This window comes from Humulus lupulus, chromosome X, assembly GCF_963169125.1.
Source record: "Humulus lupulus chromosome X, drHumLupu1.1, whole genome shotgun sequence".
NCBI lineage: Eukaryota > Viridiplantae > Streptophyta > Magnoliopsida > Rosales > Cannabaceae > Humulus > Humulus lupulus.
This window is the reverse complement of record NC_084802.1, coordinates 44,686,727-44,704,495: the sequence shown is the minus strand read 5'-3', so window position 1 is coordinate 44,704,495 and position 17,769 is coordinate 44,686,727. Positions and strand designations below refer to the sequence as shown.

Here is a 17,769-nt window from a genome sequence, read left to right as displayed (position 1 = left end):
AGAAACTACTTCCAATTTTTAGGAGCTGGCAGAGGGGTCTGACCCTGGTCATTATCCTGACCCTGTCTATCATTCTGGCCCTGATCTTCCTGGCCAACTGGTGATTCTATCTGCCTTGGAAGCATACTATCAACTTTATACCTTGCTGCAATAATCAATGCGGCCATTTAGGTAGTGATAACTAAACCTCTTGCTGCCTCACAGTCCAAGATCACGCAGATACTCATCCATGTTCCACAATCATGCTAATAAGCATGTTGATTCATAATCATAATAGTTAACATTTAGCACTTAGCAATTAATAATTAACGATGCAAATAAGCATGTTCTCACAATATCAGTGCTAATAAGCACATTCTTGCTCACCATGCAGCAGTCAAGGGCTAGCCCTATCAGTGTATCATGCACGCAGAAAAAACATTTATATTCTATTTAAGCAATTAAACACATAACCACATAAATAGTTACCGAACCATGAGTCGAGCTTGTCTTCAGTGGTGAGTGTACATGCCCAAGCAGTCTACAGGAACCCTAAACCTTGGCACGCTCTGATACTAAGTTGTAATGCCCTGGTTAGCCAAGACCATCACACTGTGTACTTTAAATAGTGCTTAACTCGCTAAACAAGTCATTAGGCCATAAACGTGCATCTAAGTGTTATTAATGGGCCAGGGTTAAAATCTTGGTCAAAAGGCATGGATATATTTTAATAAAAATGTTAAATTGTACATGTGATCCCATAAAAGTATGTACAAAGTTATTTACAATCCAAAATGGTCATTACAGTTCAAAAGTTACAATCTGCAGACCTAAGCGGCAAAAATAGGGTTAAACCCTTGTTCCCCTGAGAAACACTTTGGCCGTGGTGGTCAAGCGGCCGCATATGTACACGTCGCCACCTAAGCTCTCCACTCATGGCTGGGTAAGCTTTTCTTTCCCTTTACCTGCACCACATAGTACACGTGAGCCAAGGCTCAATAAGAAAACTTATTACTGCATGTATACAAGTATTAATAAATGATCATGAAATCATTCTGGGGTTCGCAACCCTAAATTAAAGACTATTAAGTCATTCGGGGTCCTGCGCCCTCAATAGATGACTAATAAGACATCCTGGGGTCCTGCGCCCTGAGCCATGTGACTATCAAGTCACCTGAGCCTTTTAACTCTGGTTATGAGTAACTAGCCTTAGACTAGCCAAGCGCTTTAGGTTTCTTTGGCCAATAGGTCAGTCAAGCATTTAATGCTCATGTTGATTAGATCTAATCATTTCGGCTCGCGTTCAATATGCTATTACTGCTCTTGACTCATAAGTCAATTCCATACGACTAACGCTCAGTACTATTGCTGATCATGACTGATAAGTTAGAGCTTCACGACTAGTACTAGACACCATTACCCTTTCTAACTATTAAGTCAATGTCATTCACAAGTAAGCAATGCTATCAGGAATTTACAATGCAACCAATGTCCATATATAGAACATTCAACATGCCTCATCAATAATCATGTATGTCACATACTGTGTGCAATTTTCTTACCTCAAACTTGAGCATAAAATAAGTTAATAACGACCCTTGAGAACGATCCTGACCTTAGACCCCTTAGCGGTCACCAAATCATAACCAAACATGAAATCCAATCAATAAAATGAGTAATAAATGATTCCTGGACAAAACCCAGCCCCTGGGATAGTTAGTAGATTCAATCCCGAGCCTTAAGGTTTGAAGACCCACACTTAAAACCAAATAAAACTAAGCTTGGCTAAAAAAGAACAGGCGAGCCGTGACATGCCCACCGAGGGTTGCGGCATGCCTCCTAGACAGACAGCCCCCTGTCTGGGTGCCAGAGGTGGGCCATGACTTGCCTTTGAGGGTCGCGGCGCGCCTGCCAGACAGAGCCCAGTGAGGGCTTTGGGGTTCACTCAAGTCGCGACCCCCAAGAACTCGGTCGCGACTTGACCCTGCAAACCCATCTCCCCTGCATTTTCTTCAATTTTAACTTAGCCAAAACTTTAACCAAACAATCCCAATATCAAAACCAAACATCAACACAACATTATCACCAATCTAACAGCAAAACCCAAGCTTCACAACACCTAAACACCTCCAAATACCCAACTCCATAATCAAATTATCAAACTTACAAACAACCTTAAAAACAGAGTAAAACTCAAAGGTTAAGCTTAAAATCCTTACCTCAACACTGAGTTAACACCTTTAGTTGCTGCAATTAAATCCTAAACTCTCAAGCATCAAGTTCTCAAGCTTTAATCCTCTAGCTTTTGCCTCAAAACCAAACTGAGAGAAAGAAAGTAAATGATCAAGAGAAAGAAGAAGAAAACCCCTGTTTTTCTGCCTTGGTTCCTTCTACAGCCTACTTGGCTGAGTATATAATGGCCTAAATGACCGAAATTCCCGTAGGGCCATTAAAACCCTCAAAGCCACCCAAGGGAAAATTTGTCATTTTTCACCTACCCTGTTAATCATAATTAGCGTCCTCTAATTCTCGTTACTCCCAATATCCTCAAATAATTATCAAATCATTTCCCATTTCTCGCTCATGCCCAGTAATGTACTAAGCACCAAATTTCCCCTAGGCTTACCCTGAGCCCAGTAATTAAACCCATTATGACTAAGTCGCTAACTTGCATCCTAGGATCGTCTCATGTCGAATAGCTCAAACATAATCACATAATAATGTGATCTCACCCATATATCACATACATGCACATAAATATACAAATATGCCCTCAATGACCAAAATTATGAAAATTCCCTTCTAATAAGAAACAGGCCCACATGCATGCAAATACCATCAAATAATAATATAACTCACATAATCATGCATATAATCACATATTCACATATTAAATCAATTATGGCCCTCCTGGCCCCCTAATCCAGGCACTAAGCCACATGATGAAATTTGATGAAATGTGAAACCCATGATGCATGCAATAGCTAATAACAATCTAACCGATTCAAGTCTAGCAACATGTGCAAATGTTTCATCACAGTCCACACCTTCCACTTGAGTGTACCCTTGTGCAACCAATCTAGCTTTGTTTCTTACTATTGTGCCTAATTCATCACTTTTATTTTTAAAAATCCATTTTGTTCCAATGACAATAGTGTGATTTAGTCTGGGCACAAGGGTCCACACATCATTTCTCGTAAACTGTTCCAATTCTTCTTGCATAGCTTTAATCCAATATTCACCAGTTAAAGCTTCTTTAACATTTTTTTGTTCAAGTGAATAAGTTAAACACACATGTTGAATGGGATTCACATACTTTTTCTTTGTGACCATGCTCTCCTCCAAATCACCCTGGTTGAGGGTTCTCTACGCATGGAATCAGTGATGATTTTTGGCATTGGTGTCTTTGTCTGTTCAGATGGTGATATATCAGACACCAAGGGTGATGGTTCAATTGATGTGTCTAACACAGTAAGCAAAATTTATGATACATCATTTTGTGCATCTGAGGCAACAGGCGCGTTTTCTATGAATTTTTCTATCTCCGCTTCTATTGAAAATTCTGAAAAATCCCTCATATCATCAACAACAATGTTAGCAGATTCCATAATAGTTTCGGTTCTCATGTTGTACACACGATATGCCCTACTATTTATGGAATAACCAAGAAAGACCCCAACATCACTTTTAGCATCAAATTTTCCAATATTTTCGCGATCCTTCAATATGTAAAAGACACAACCAAAAATGTGGAAGTAACTTACATTTTGACATTTATCTTTCCAAATCTCATAAGGCGTTTTGGTTGTACCTATACATAAGAACACTTTGTTTATTGTGTAGCAAGCAGTATTAATTGCTTCAGCCCACAATCGTTTGAACAATTTCTTGCTATTAAACATTACTCTTGCCATTTCTTGAAGAGTACGATTCTCTCTCAACAACTATATTTTCTTCAGGAGTTTTGGGTGCTAAAAACTCATGAGAGATACCACAAGACTTACAAAATTCATCATACACAGCATTTTCAAATTCTTTACCATGATCACTACGAATTCGTACAATTTTTCCAATATTACAATATTTTTCAACTCTTAATTTTAAACACAGGTTTTTGAAAGCTTCAAATGTGTCAAATTTTTCTCTTAAAAAATCAACCCAAGTAAAACGAGAGAAATCATCTACACATACAAAACTGTATCTTTTTCCATTTAAACTATCAACCTGAATCGGACCCATAAGATCCATGTGAAACAATTCTAAAACTTGTGAGGTATTTACATCCATAATACCTTTGTGTGTGATTTTTAATTGCTTGCCAAGTTGGCATGACTCACATTTACCAATAGACTCTTTATCCAATTTGGGTAATCCTCGAACAATACCTACATTTGACAAATTTTTCAAGTTTTTGAAATTAATGCGACTAAGTTTTTCATACCATAGATCAGTTGAATTATTTATGGCTGAGTGACATGACAAATTTTGAGAAAGAGTATAACAATTGTCAACTGATCTGAACCCTTTTAAAACACAATTTCCATTTTTATCAATCACACTACAATCATCACAAGAAAAATTAACATTAAATCCTTGATCACAAATCTGACTTATGCTAATTAGATTAGCTTTCAATCCATCAACCAGCAGGATATTTATCAGTTTAGGTAATCCTTCCACATTTAGGGTTCCCTTTCCAAGTACTTTACCTGCCTTACCATTACCAAAAGTGACTGCACCATAATTTTCAGCTTTAAAACTAATAAGAATATTTTTGTCACCTGTCTATGTCTAGAACATCCACTATCAAAATATAAAGAATTAGATGTATGAGTTATATGGCATGTAAATGTAGCAAGACAAGTATTCACATTCTTTTTTACCCATTTTTGTTTAGGCGTATGGTGTTTCTTTTGCACCTTGAATTTTTCATGATGAAAATAATTTGTATTAAAAACATTCATCATAGTAAAACATTTTTGTCGAATGTGACCTTTGACACCACAAAAATGATAAGTGGGAATAAATTTCTTAGTCCTTTCATTGGACGTCAGATTCTTACCTATCTGTCTCTTGGCTGATGAGACAGTCTGTGATGTTGATGGAGCAGAAACCTGCAGTGATAGATCAGAACAAACAACAAGTAATGAGTGAGCTAGAACAAACACAATGTTTCCCTTTGATTGAAACCCTTTAGATCCAAATCCAGCATTGTTTCTTTGACCTGTATTCTGGAACTCCTCAAAAATTGTAGATCTTGGATTAAGCATTTGAACATTTCTTTTTATAAGATCATGCTATTTTTTCAGACGATTAATTTCAGCATATTTATCAAAAATCTCAGTTTCAAGAATTTTAATATTTGTTTCAACTTCATCATTTCTATAAGAAAGAGATTTAATGTTTTTTGTATTTGATCTATTCACAATACACAACTTAATCCATTCATCATACATATTTTTGTAAGATTCTTCCAGTGAGTCTTCATTGACTTCTAATTCATCAAAATCAATGTCGACAACACCAGCAGTACCTGTCGTATTATCAGTAACCTTATTTATCGAAACAGTATTGTTTAGGCAAACAAATTGTCTATTTTTCTGCAAAAAACACGGAAAATTCGAGAGTACAAATGTTAAAGCAACACTTTATCTCTCTTCATCACTGCTTTCAGAATCATTGTCACTCCAAGTAGCATTCATTCCTTTTTTATTTTCTTTTCAAGGTATTTGCACATTGTGATTGAATGTGACCAAATCCTTCACATTCCCTACATTGAATACCCTTTTTATTATTAGGAAAAGAGAGTTTTGAAGATGTATTACCTTTAGAGAAATTTTTTTTGTTGCCCAATTTTTTCATATATTTTTTAAAATTTCTTGTCAATAGGGCCAACTCATTATCATCTTCATCCTCAAAACTTACCTTCTCAGAACTTTTCAAGGCAATAGATTTCTCTTTTTTCTTTTACCTTGGCCAATTTTTATTTTTGGTCTGATTTGTTGATTCAGTTCAAAGGTTCGAAGAGAACCTATTAGTTCTTCTACCTTCATGGTATTCAAATATTTGGCCTCCTCCATAGTCGTTAGCTTGGTTCTAAACCTGTCAGATAAGACACGAAAAAAAATTCAAACTAAAACAGATTCTTCTAATTTTTCTCCTAAGGCAAAAAATTTGTTAGCAACATCAGATAATCTTTCATAAAATTCAGTAAGAGTTCCAGTCTTAGACATCCTAAGATCCTCAAATTTTGTTTGCAACATAATGGACCTAGAACGCTTGACATCAGTAGTTCCTTCAAATTGAGTTTGAAGAATTTTCCAAGCTTCTTTGGCAAAATCATAAGAGGATATGAGTTTAATATATCCTTCGTCAACACCATTGAATAAGGCATGTAAGGCCATGCTATTGTAACTAGACAGTAAATCATCAGCTATTGACCAATTATATTAAGATTTTACCGTTGTTTCTCCAGTTTTTTCGTCAACTTTTATTGGTGCTGACCAGCCTGTCAAAACAATTCTCCATGCCTTCTCACCTTGAGATTTGATGAAGGCCTTCATCCTAACTTTCCAGTAAGGATAATTTGAATCACTAAGCAATGGTGGTCGAGTTATAGAACTTCCTTCTGCAAAAAATGATATGTTGCAAATAGAAACACAAACAAACGGAAGGAAAAACACAAGATCTCACTAAGATTTTAGTGAACTGCTCTGATACCAATTGAAATTCTGTTTTTTAAGATTACCAACTGAATTTAACAAACAATTTAATTAATGCAGAATAGTTAAATAATTGTTGAACATACAAATATTCTAATGTATCAAGACAGATTGTTGATGAATCATAATACACGAACAGAAAGTAAATAAACAAAAAGTAACATCACACAATAATTTTTTACGTGGTTCGGAAATCCTAGTGCATGGGGCCACACCCAGAGAGAAAATCAATTAGTAAAGTCTCAAAAGTACAAAAAATAATTGACTTATACAATTTTAGACTCCCTCTAAAACTTTGTCGCAACCTTGAAGTACTCCACTTTAATAATCTAATTTTTACAATCACCAAGAGCACGAAATCCCTTCTGATCTTGATGAGTGCTTACTTCATCCCGAAGTAAGACTTATGAAATCTTCTCCCGAAGGCTTATATGTCACGTACACAAGCTTTATGACGTGTTCAAGAGTAAACAACACAAAGCACAAACAAACAAAGAGATAGTATAACAAGAACTACTCTTTACAAATAAAATAACTCTTCAAAAGCATAAAGTGTTAGAAATGATGAAGATGTGAGAATGGTTGCTGCTTAGGTCTAGTATTTATAGAGTTTTAGAAATCCTTAAGCCAGCCAATCTTGTTAATGGCCTAAATAAGACCAAATCAAGAAGTTACTCAAAATAATTTCTCATTTCATTTACTGCAGGAATTTCCAGATGTGACAAACAACCATTATGTAGCATCAGGAAATGGACGAACCTGGACTTAAAACCCAACCAGGTGCGTTTCAAAATTTCCTTCCTTTGGGCACAAGCTTCATTCAGTTTCTTTATTTTAGATAGATAAAATCAAGGAAAAATATACAGAGAATAATTCTTTAATACACATACTCATTATAGACAAGGTTACCATAAATAATTAAGGAAACTTGAGTATATATAAAATGCATTAATAAAGAATTGATTCTTACCAAAATGAGATACAATCACACTTAAATACTCAATATTTAATTTCAAAATTTTCCATTTAAAGAATAAAGTATATTTATTAAAAAGGTTAGTCGATAATAGGATTTTATAGATAGATTGATCATTCGTTATGATAGAATCAGACAAACTGACAGATTTTTCTAAAAAAGAATTTGTGCAATTCTTTCCTTACTATTTGCAGATTTCGTGAGATGCTTTAAACGTCCATTTCAGATATAAATAAGAGCCCAAGCATCCATAATTGATCATATCTTTTATTGCTTATTCTTGTAATGCATTTTATTGTTGAGAGAGTTCTTTTTGTGAGAATAAGAGTGGATACCTTAATCTAGTTTCTATGAGTTGTGTAGTATCCTTTTGCATACATCTATTTCGTGTAGAAGCAGTTGTCATCCATTAATAACGAGTTCAACAATATTCGGGAGAAGATTTTGCTAAGACGAAGAAAACATTTATCAACTTTTGAAGGGGGTTCAAGAGCGTTGTTGTCTCATCAAGAAACTGGACTTGTTGAAGGGTGAACAAAAGCTTGCGGCATAAGTATAGAAGGAGTCTATTTATGTATAAGTCAATTGTAATTTTGTACTTTTTGATACCTTACTAATCAGTTTTATCTTTGGGCATGACCCTGTGGACTATTTTTCTGAACCGCGTAAAAGTGTTTGGTGTTGATTTTTTTATACTTGTCCTTATTATTTTGCACAGTTATGAAAATTTATCTCAATAACTAATAAAGTTGTTATACCAGATTGCACACTTGTCTAAATAACTTAATAAATATTCCATATTTTAAATAAGTTGTTGACATAATCACTTGGTAAATAATAAAACAAATTGAAATTTCAGGTATATTTTTATTTGTTGACCATCGATTCAGTCTACCGACACTGAATCTAGTTAAAGGATGATTAATGATAAAAATAGCTAAATTTAAGTAAACGATACAAATAATTTTATTGTGTTTCAGCCCCAAGTGTTGGTAATGACCTACGTCCACTCACACTTTTATTAATCACAAGAGTTCTCAGACTAAAGATCAGATGAACCGGAGTCAACTGAATTTCTTAAGCTTGAGAGAGAAAATGCAGTATGAAAGGATTTATTTATGTAAGTGCGTACTACAGAATATAGATTCTAGATTCTAGTCTTTGGAACCCCTCAAATGACAATGGAGGTCTTATTTGTAGAGTTTCTAGTGGGTCTTGGGCCTTACAAATATGAAATGGGCCCTACACACTTAATGTTGGTCTTTTACAACTGAATATGAAATAAAATACATTCAAAATACAGTTACAGAAATATCTCATGAAATTCGGATTGATCTGGTCATTGGAGCTGTTTCTAGGATCTTCGTATGACCAACATTCCTTCTTGGAGTAGGTTACATATAGTTAGCATCCAGTCTTCAATCAGCAACCTTAGACATATTTGGATGAACTCGAAGACACAACTCTTCATTTTCTGGTCAAGCCCATTCTACTAGGGCTAATAAAATAAATACTTTTTGTTGCCACGTGTCATTTTGTCATGCCTTCATCATGTCTATTTTTTGGATAAATATTTGCCCCCCAAGTTTATCATAGTGCGACCAGCATTGGATAAACTTTACTCTTCGACCAGCTTGGAATCCTTTCACATTCTGACACATTGGAAAAAAGGAAACTCATTCATTTAGAGCAATGGTGACTCTTTCCTTGGTAAGCCAACTAATGGATTTTTAGTTCCCTATGCTTTCTGACATCATATTAGATAGAGCAATGATGACATTGGCTGTCCGAGCAGCTTTTAATCTAGATAATTGTAATATTTTTTTAGCATCTTGTTTGTGATTCATATACAATTATGTTGCTCTTATGTTTTTCCCAGATACAATAGTTTCATGTCAAATGTGTGTTCCTAGATACAACATTTACATGTCATATGTGTCATTTTTTTCCTCTTTATGGTTTGAACAAACAAATGAAGCACCAACACTTTATAAATTTTTTGGAAAATTTTCTAAGCATTACTTAGGTGTGCTTTTTAATATTTTGCTTACGTTATGGTGGTGTATACCCTACGTGCCCCCCAAGTGATCGAGGAGGTTAGCCTTGGTCACTTGCCAAATAACCAAATCTTGTTCAAATTTAACCCAGCTATTCGAAACTCATCATAATAGAAAATATACTAAGAAAGTAAAGCCATACGTGTTAAGCAATACTTGTGAAAATCACAATAGTTTGGCGAAATTGAGTGTTCTAGCACACTCCCTTGTAAATAACTCGTTGAGTGCAGGCTCGAGATCTCGAACAAAGATTTTTATTTTCTACAGGGTCGACTTGAACAATATGTTTACAGAAGAGTCGTTGCAGATCATTGTTCATGCGACTATCATGTTGGCAATATAAGCTTCGATGACTAGTGGATCATTGTGTGGGAACTTAACATGGTTGATGTCCTCCTCAGCGAAGGTAATGGGTTCATCGTGTCCAGACGTCCTGCTACTGGAGCAAGTAATAGTGGTTGGGCCAGTGCATCAGGTGTGTCTGCAACAGGTGGCTGTTGCTAGTTTGGTCAACGAACATATCTTCTCATTGCTTGGTGATTTTGCAGAATAAGAAACTTGATCCCGTCATTGAGCTGATTGCACCCATTAGTATCATAACCATAATCATTATGGAATTGACAAAATTTGGTCATGTCTCTTCCGGATGGGTGTCGATTTCCTGCATGGGACTTCACCTTGTGTGACCGAAGCAACATAGAGTAAGTGGTAAACTGAGGCACATATTCGCGTGGTTTGTCATTGGTTTTGGCCCTTTTTTCCATTGTCATTATTTGTGCCACAATTCATGTTGTTATTTTGCTTACCACTCTGATTGTTCTTATTTACACCACCATTTCCTGCTTGGTTGTGGTTAGAACTAGTGCCTTGATTATCGTTGCTCATTCCTGCTACAGCTTGGTCTGCCTTCCGGATGGCCTCTTCTAACTTGATGAATTCATTTGCACGGTCAAGAAACTCTCTGGTCGAGTACACAAATTTTCTTCTTAGATCTGTCCAGAGTGGTCCCTTAACTTTTATTTCGGCCATAATGGCCATCAGTTTTCCATCATCACTAACCGTTTTTGAACGAGCAGCCTCTTGCATGAATCATTGTGCATAATCTTTAAGGGGCTCGTCTGCACCTTGTCTGATGTCCATCAAATCATTAAGTTTAGCAGGCAAGATTCGAGTAGCAAAGAAAAGTAGAAAAGTCTCACAAATGAATCCATGAAGTCAATGATTCTTGGTTCTATTTTAAAGAACCATTGTTGAGCAGTGTTTACTAGAGTAGCAGGGAAAATCCTACACTGGGCATCATCTCTAATGCCTTGCATACTAGTCTGGATTTCAAAGTTGTTCATATGTGAAACATAGTATTCTTTCCCTTATACATCTTCCAAGTTGGCATTTTGTTCAGTGGCTTTCGGGGCTATTAGTGTAGTGTCTCGGTAGTAGTAGTAGCAGCAGTAGCAATTTTCGTGGATAAGCCAGAATTTATTTGGAAACTCGTAGAAACAGTTATAGATTTTATAAGTTTAACCTATATTATAGAAATATTAATTATAACATAAGGTTGATTAATATAGATGGTCCTAGAAATATTATTTATTACAACCTAAGGTTTAGATAGCATTATTAAGAGCATGACACTTGTCACATGCTTGTTTATTTAAGGATTTAAGGATTTTGGATGAATAAATTAATAATGGATGAATCTAGAAGCTCTAGAACCTTCCAGCTGCTATTATGATTACATTTTACTCAGTCAAAGTTGTTTTAACAAACTTCAAATATGATGAAAGTGTGCAAAAACGTGTTTAAAATATCTGCGTATGGCGATATATCGCAGCTATATGGGTCGATATGTCGCCTACGAAAGATACGTAAAACACGTTGACTTCGCACGAACAAAACCACGAAGGCTTGGGGCTTAGGCTTCGGCAATATATTGCCTAGGGTAGGGCGATATATCAGCCATTGGGTCAGTTTTTGAAACTTCATGGAATCAGAGCTAGAAATAGCCCTCAACCACTTGGACTTGCTCTTGAACGATTTTGACCGAGTTCTCGGCATCTAGTGAAATGAAAATTCAAATATTTTCAATTAATATTCATTTTAAAAGGGGTTAGTTTCACTCCTTGAACTCTATAAATAGGACCTAGTACTCATCCATTTCATTCATCATTCAAGCATTCTTTAGAGCCTCCAAGCTGCTAAGATTACTCTAGAGAGAAAACACTTGGGTTTTAGGTTAAAAGCTTTTCCAATCTAAGCTTTTCTAAACACTTGGGAAGTAAGATAGAGTGATATTTCAGTATCGAGGTGTAGATCGGAGTTCTAGATCATTCAAGGTATTCTTATTCTCAGATTTAGTTCATCATAGTTCTTTTATTTTCTTCCATTTTCTTTTTGATCCTAACATGATTTTATGACTTCTTGGTTAGGTATTTAAGTTCTTGAAACTTAAGGTTCTTCGGTAAGTTTCTACTTTGATGGTTTAGTTGTCTTTTTCATCTCCTTTTCTTTAGAAACTCATGGTTTTTACTGTTGGTTTTAAGAGTGTTCCAATCCCGTTCTTGTCTCCATATCCCGGTTTTTGGTAAGGAAAATAGGATAGATATATGTGTTATGATATGTTTATGTGATATGATATGTTATATGTATGAATATGTTTTGTAGTCACTTAGGGCTTATAGTTGCTTAGATAGCAAACTCCAAGAATTTTATCATTATCGCAGTTTAGAGTTATGATTTACCCTACCTCGATTAGTAGACCGAGGACCTAGATGAGTTATCATATACTACCTTTTGATCTAACCTACCTCGATTATGTAACGACCCAACTATTCTAAGACCTTGGACCATTAGAACTACTAAACATAGCTATTACTTTGAAGAACATATACATAAGAAATAATAATAACTTTATTAAAACTTTAACATAATATTGTGAAAATAACAATGTAAAAATGGAATTTTGGTATGGGTACCCATTAGTTAAAACATAAAACATAATTTTAAACTAAATAAAATTGTTTACAAAACTAAATGCGGAAAATACATAGAAACATAATTTAAAAAAGAAACTAAAAATAATGTCATCCTCGATCGACACGCAGTCCACTCAGTCCGTTCATCCTCAACACACATGCCAAGCTTCCAAGAATCCTTCCACCTCCGTATCTAGTTTCCTGCATCACACTAAAAAAATAAAGGAATGAGCCTAATGCCCAGCAAGAAAAATCTACTAAAAACAAAACATACATCGTAAACATAAGCATAAGACTACATCAAATACTATAAGAAAAATGTACGACTATCTAGAACATATATCATATGCATACACTATAAAACATATGGCTATAAAAACATCTATTACAATTGCCATCATACATCTTGGGGCTTGCTAGCTAGGCAATCATATGCCCATAAATCTACAGGGCTAGTTATCTAAGCAAGTCATATAAATTTATGGGGCTTGTTATCTAAACAAATCATATGCCCAAGGAATATACTATTGGGATTTGTTATCTAAACAAGCTATTTGTTATCTAAACAAATCATATACCCAAAAACTAAAACATATCATACATATACATCATAGTATAAACATATCATAACATAACATAAACATATCATAACATAACATAAACATAACATAACATATAAACACATAAAATCTATCCTATTTTCCTTACCAAAACCGGGATATTTGAGAACAAGAGCGGGATTAGAACACTCCTAAAACCAAAAGTAAGAATAATGAGTATTTATAAAGAGTAAAGAATAAATGTGGAAACTAAACCTTCAAGAATAAACTTACCAAGAGAGACTTTAAGTTTCAAGAACCTAATCAAGAATTAATAACTAGAGTTAGAATCTGAATAAAAGAAACTAAAGAAAACTAAAGAATTTTAAGAACTGGACTTAAAGAATAGAAATACCTTAGTTGACCTTATGGATTGATCTAACTTCAATACCGAAATACACTAATCCTCACTTCCCAAGTATTTTATAAAGCTTAAGAATGACAAAGCTTTTTCCCAACCCAAGTGTTTATCACTCTTATGGTCTCACTAGCACCTTGGAGTCTCTAATCACAGCTTGAAGAATGAGGGGAAGGGCTGGGTACTAGGTCCTATTTATAGAGGTAAGGAGTGAAACTAACCAAATTTTGATTTGAATAAAATAATGATTTTAAAATGAAAAAGAATTGAATTTTCGTCAATCAGAGGCTGAAGACTTGGTCAAAAGCGTTCAGAAGCAGGTCTAAGTGGTTAAGGTTTATTTTAAAATTAAAAAAACAAAGAAATTAAAAACTATTCCTCCAAGGGAGATATATCGCCCCTATATGGCGATATATCGACTCTACCCTAGTCCCGAGCCTTCGTTCATATGATCATGCAACGTCAACGTGTTTTCCGTATCCTTCGTCAGGCGATATATCGGCTCCCATGCTGCGATATATCAGCATACGTGAATATTTAAAACACGTAATTGCAATTTTTCAGCATAATTTGAATGGGGTAACTACTTTGACTGAGTAAAAAATATGACCCTAACAGTTTCTGGTACGACCCTAAAGGTGTTATTTCTTTATTTCATCATTAAAATACTTAATTCCTTAATAATCATGCTTATGATAAGTGTCATGTTCTTATTGGCTCTATCTAAACCTTAGGTTATAATAAATAATACATTTTGGACCAGCAATATTAATCAAGCCTTATGTTATAATTAATATTCTTAAACTATAGGTTAAACTTATAAAATCCATAATTTTTGCTATGAGTTTCCAACTAAGTCCCGGTTTGAACCAAAATCCACGGTAACTAACATACTATAACTACTACTAGCTATTACTACTACTACTACTATCTAACTAGCTAAGTAAATATTCTGGGACTCTACAGATTAGTAGACTGAGGATCTAGATGATTTTATCACATGCTATGGTAATGAGTTAATGGCCATTAATATTGTAGTCCTATATGATATGCATTTTTATGTCATATGTTTATAGTATATGTTTTATGATATAGTCTTATGATTTATGATATATGTTTTTAGTAGATTTTTCCTTGCTGGGCATTAGGCTCATTCCTTTTATTTTAGATGGTGCATGAAAATGAACTTAGAAGGCGGGACAGATTCGTGGCAGCTTGACATGTGTATTGGGGATGGATGGATTAAATGGACTGTTGGAAGATCGAGGATGTAGTTGTTTAAAGTCTTTTCATTTATGATTTTATGTATTTCCGCACTTAGTATTTAAACGATTGATTAAAGTTTATGTTTTTATGTTTTATGTACTAAACAATGGGTACCCATACCTTATTTTGTATTTCGTACTGTATTTTGGATTTTTAATAAAGTTCGAATATTTTATGTATGTATGTATTCCAAAATAGTAGTTATGTTTAGTAGTTTTTAATGGTCTGAGGTCTAGAATTAGTCGGGCCATTTCAATTAGTTATCGAACCATATGAGTCAAAGCATCAAACCATGCTTGGATGGCTGGTGCAACCATGGGCGGAACACCTGATATAACAGCAGGCACTGCTTCTACTTAATTTTGTGGTGCCGGAGGAACCAAAGGTGCAAAGGTCTAACAACATTTGATCTGTTGTCTTCTCTAATCTAGTCGGGGAGATTTCTCAGGTCGTCTTGCCTTTTATTTCCAAGTCTATTGAAGATACTATTTCCTCTAGGTTTCCCCCCAATTTTTTGGCTATCTATGCGAGGGGCTATAGGGGTGGTCCAGCAGAAAGACTATTGTAACGTCCCAAATTACCTAATAAGGCTTAGGGCCTTGATTAGGGGGCCAGGATGGTAAATTATGTGATATATATATGTGTATCATTATATGATTATGTGAGTTATATTATAATATGACTTGATATGCATGTTTAGGTGTATTAAATATGCATGTGGGCCCATTTCTGATTAAAAGGGAAATTTTTGTAATTTGGCCCGCTATGGGTATATTTGGCATATATGTGATATATGGGTGAGACCACATCATTATGTGGATATATTTGGGTTACTTGGCACGAGACAATCCTAGGGAGCAAGCTAGTGGGAAAGTCACAACGGGACCAAATACCCGAGTCGAGTTGAGTAAAGGGGTATTTTGGGTATATAGTACATTACCGGGATATCAGGTAATGGGAATTAACATTGGTGATCTTTTTGGAGTTAAGGAGATTAATTGAGAATATTAGTGTAATTTGAGGTTTAGAGGGAGGCTCAGGGAAATGACCATTTTGCCCTTGGGGAGGGTTTTGGCCATAAGTGGCATGTATTAACTATATGACTTAGAGGCTAAGTAACAAAGAAAGAAAGAAAAATTGAACTCCTCTCTCTCTCTCTCTCCTCTCTTTGGATTTCTTTTGAGGAAACAACTTGGATTTAAGGAATTGAAGCTAGGAAATTTCTTGGGGGATCGCTAGGAAACTCTTTAATTCTTGAGGTAACGATTTTCTAAGATTGAATCTTGAGTTTTTCCTCTGTTTTACAATTTGTATTAAGTTTATAATTTTATTTTAGTTTTAGGAAATTAATGAGGTTTTTTGGGAAGTTTTTTTATTTGATTTTGATGTCTAAGATGTGTAGAACTAATTTCTGGGTTCAGTTGTGGGCTTGGCTGAGGTTTGGGATTGATTTGTGAGGTTTATAATGGGAGAAGCTCTTGGGAATTCTGGAATTTTGGACGAGCACCGTGGCGCAGATGAATAGTGAGGGACAGGAAGGTCTCGGGAGGACGATGAGTTCGCCACGGCGCTGGTCAGGGCGCGCTGTGGCGCTAAGTTCGCAGAATGCATTTTCTTGGGTTTTAGCTTTGGGAACTTGATTTTTCGGGCTCGAGACTAATTCTAAAACTGGGTTAGTAAAATTGGGGGTCCCGAAGGCTAGGACTCGGTCCAGAAGCCTTTATTTACTCATTTTTTTTTTAGTGATTCTATATTATGGTTGTGACTAGATTAACACTAGGGGCTCGGAATTAGGATTGTTCTCAAGGATTGTTCATTGGTAACCTGTACTTGGACCAATGGTAAGAAAACTACACCCGGTATGTGATACATGTGATTATGGCTTGGTTCGAATTGTTGAACATGAACAATGCTTTGTATTTGGATATTTGATATATGATATATGTTGGTCTGCATTATGTAATTAAGAAATGCTTGACTTATCAGTCAAGGGCGGCAATAACGCATTGAGCGCTGGTCGTTATGGTTATGCTTAACCAGGAGCGCATCATACGCTTGACCAACCTATTGGTCGTGAGAAAACTAGAGCGCCAGGTACGCTGGGCAAGCTCCAAGGCTAGTTATACAGAGGATAGGGCAATGGGCCCTGCGGTGACTTATTAGTCCCATATCCTAGGGTTGGGCCCCAACATTGATTTATTATCCAAGGATGGCCTTAGTATGCTGAGTGCTATTCGTAAAGCATAGACTTATTAGTCAAGGATGGCCTTAGCACACTAGGTGCTGGTCGTAAAGCATTGACTTATTAGTCAAGGACGACCTTAGCACGCTTAGTGATGGTCGAAAAGCATTGACTTATGAGTCAAGGACGACCTTAACACGCCGTATGCTGGTTGAAAACCATTAACTTATGAGTCAAGGACGGCAATAGCACGCTGAGCGCTTTTCAATGGTTTAGTCTAACTAGGAGCGCATCATACGCTTGACCGATCTATTGGTCAGAGAAAACTAAAGCGCCTGGTACGTTGGGGCAGCTCCAAGGTTGATTATACAAAGGAGAGGGAAAAGGGCCTGGGGTGACTTATTAGTCCCATATCCTAGGGTGTTGAGCCCCAGTATGATTCATTAATCATGTATTTTGGGAAACAAGTCGTAGAATGATGCAATGATCATTTATCTTGGACTATAGGTCCCATAAGACATTGTATTCATTTATATGGATGGTATGGATGCATGAGTAGGGTTATTACTTTTTGGCATGCTTATTGTGATTTGGTAACATGTTATTTACTGCTTATGAGCATGTTTAAGTTTTCTTGTTGAGCCTTGGCTCATGGATA

The 17,769-nt window shown here is 35.7% G+C and overlaps 1 protein-coding gene across 1 annotated transcript; it reads right to left on the bottom strand.

Annotated features, from left to right (window-relative positions):
• Nucleotides 1–2,219: 2,219 nt before the first annotated feature.
• On the bottom strand, nt 2,220–3,312 carry LOC133805773 (uncharacterized mitochondrial protein AtMg00820-like). Its single transcript, XM_062243929.1, has 2 exons — nt 2,980–3,312; nt 2,220–2,300 (listed from the first exon to the last, which is right to left on the bottom strand). Exons 1-2 carry the CDS (start codon nt 3,310–3,312, stop codon nt 2,220–2,222), a joined length of 414 nt encoding a protein of 137 aa, XP_062099913.1.
• Nucleotides 3,313–17,769: the final 14,457 nt, after the last annotated feature.

Bases quoted from the DNA above. Each gene is read 5' to 3' on its own strand.
- LOC133805773 (XM_062243929.1), bottom strand. From the start codon at position 3,312: ATGGTCACAAAGAAAAAGTATGTGAATCCCATTCAACATGTGTGTTTA. The intron at 2,301-2,979 runs GTTAGATTGTTA...TCTTTCTCTCAG, and splicing joins ATGTTGCTAGACTTGAATCG to TTTGGTTTTGAGGCAAAAGC.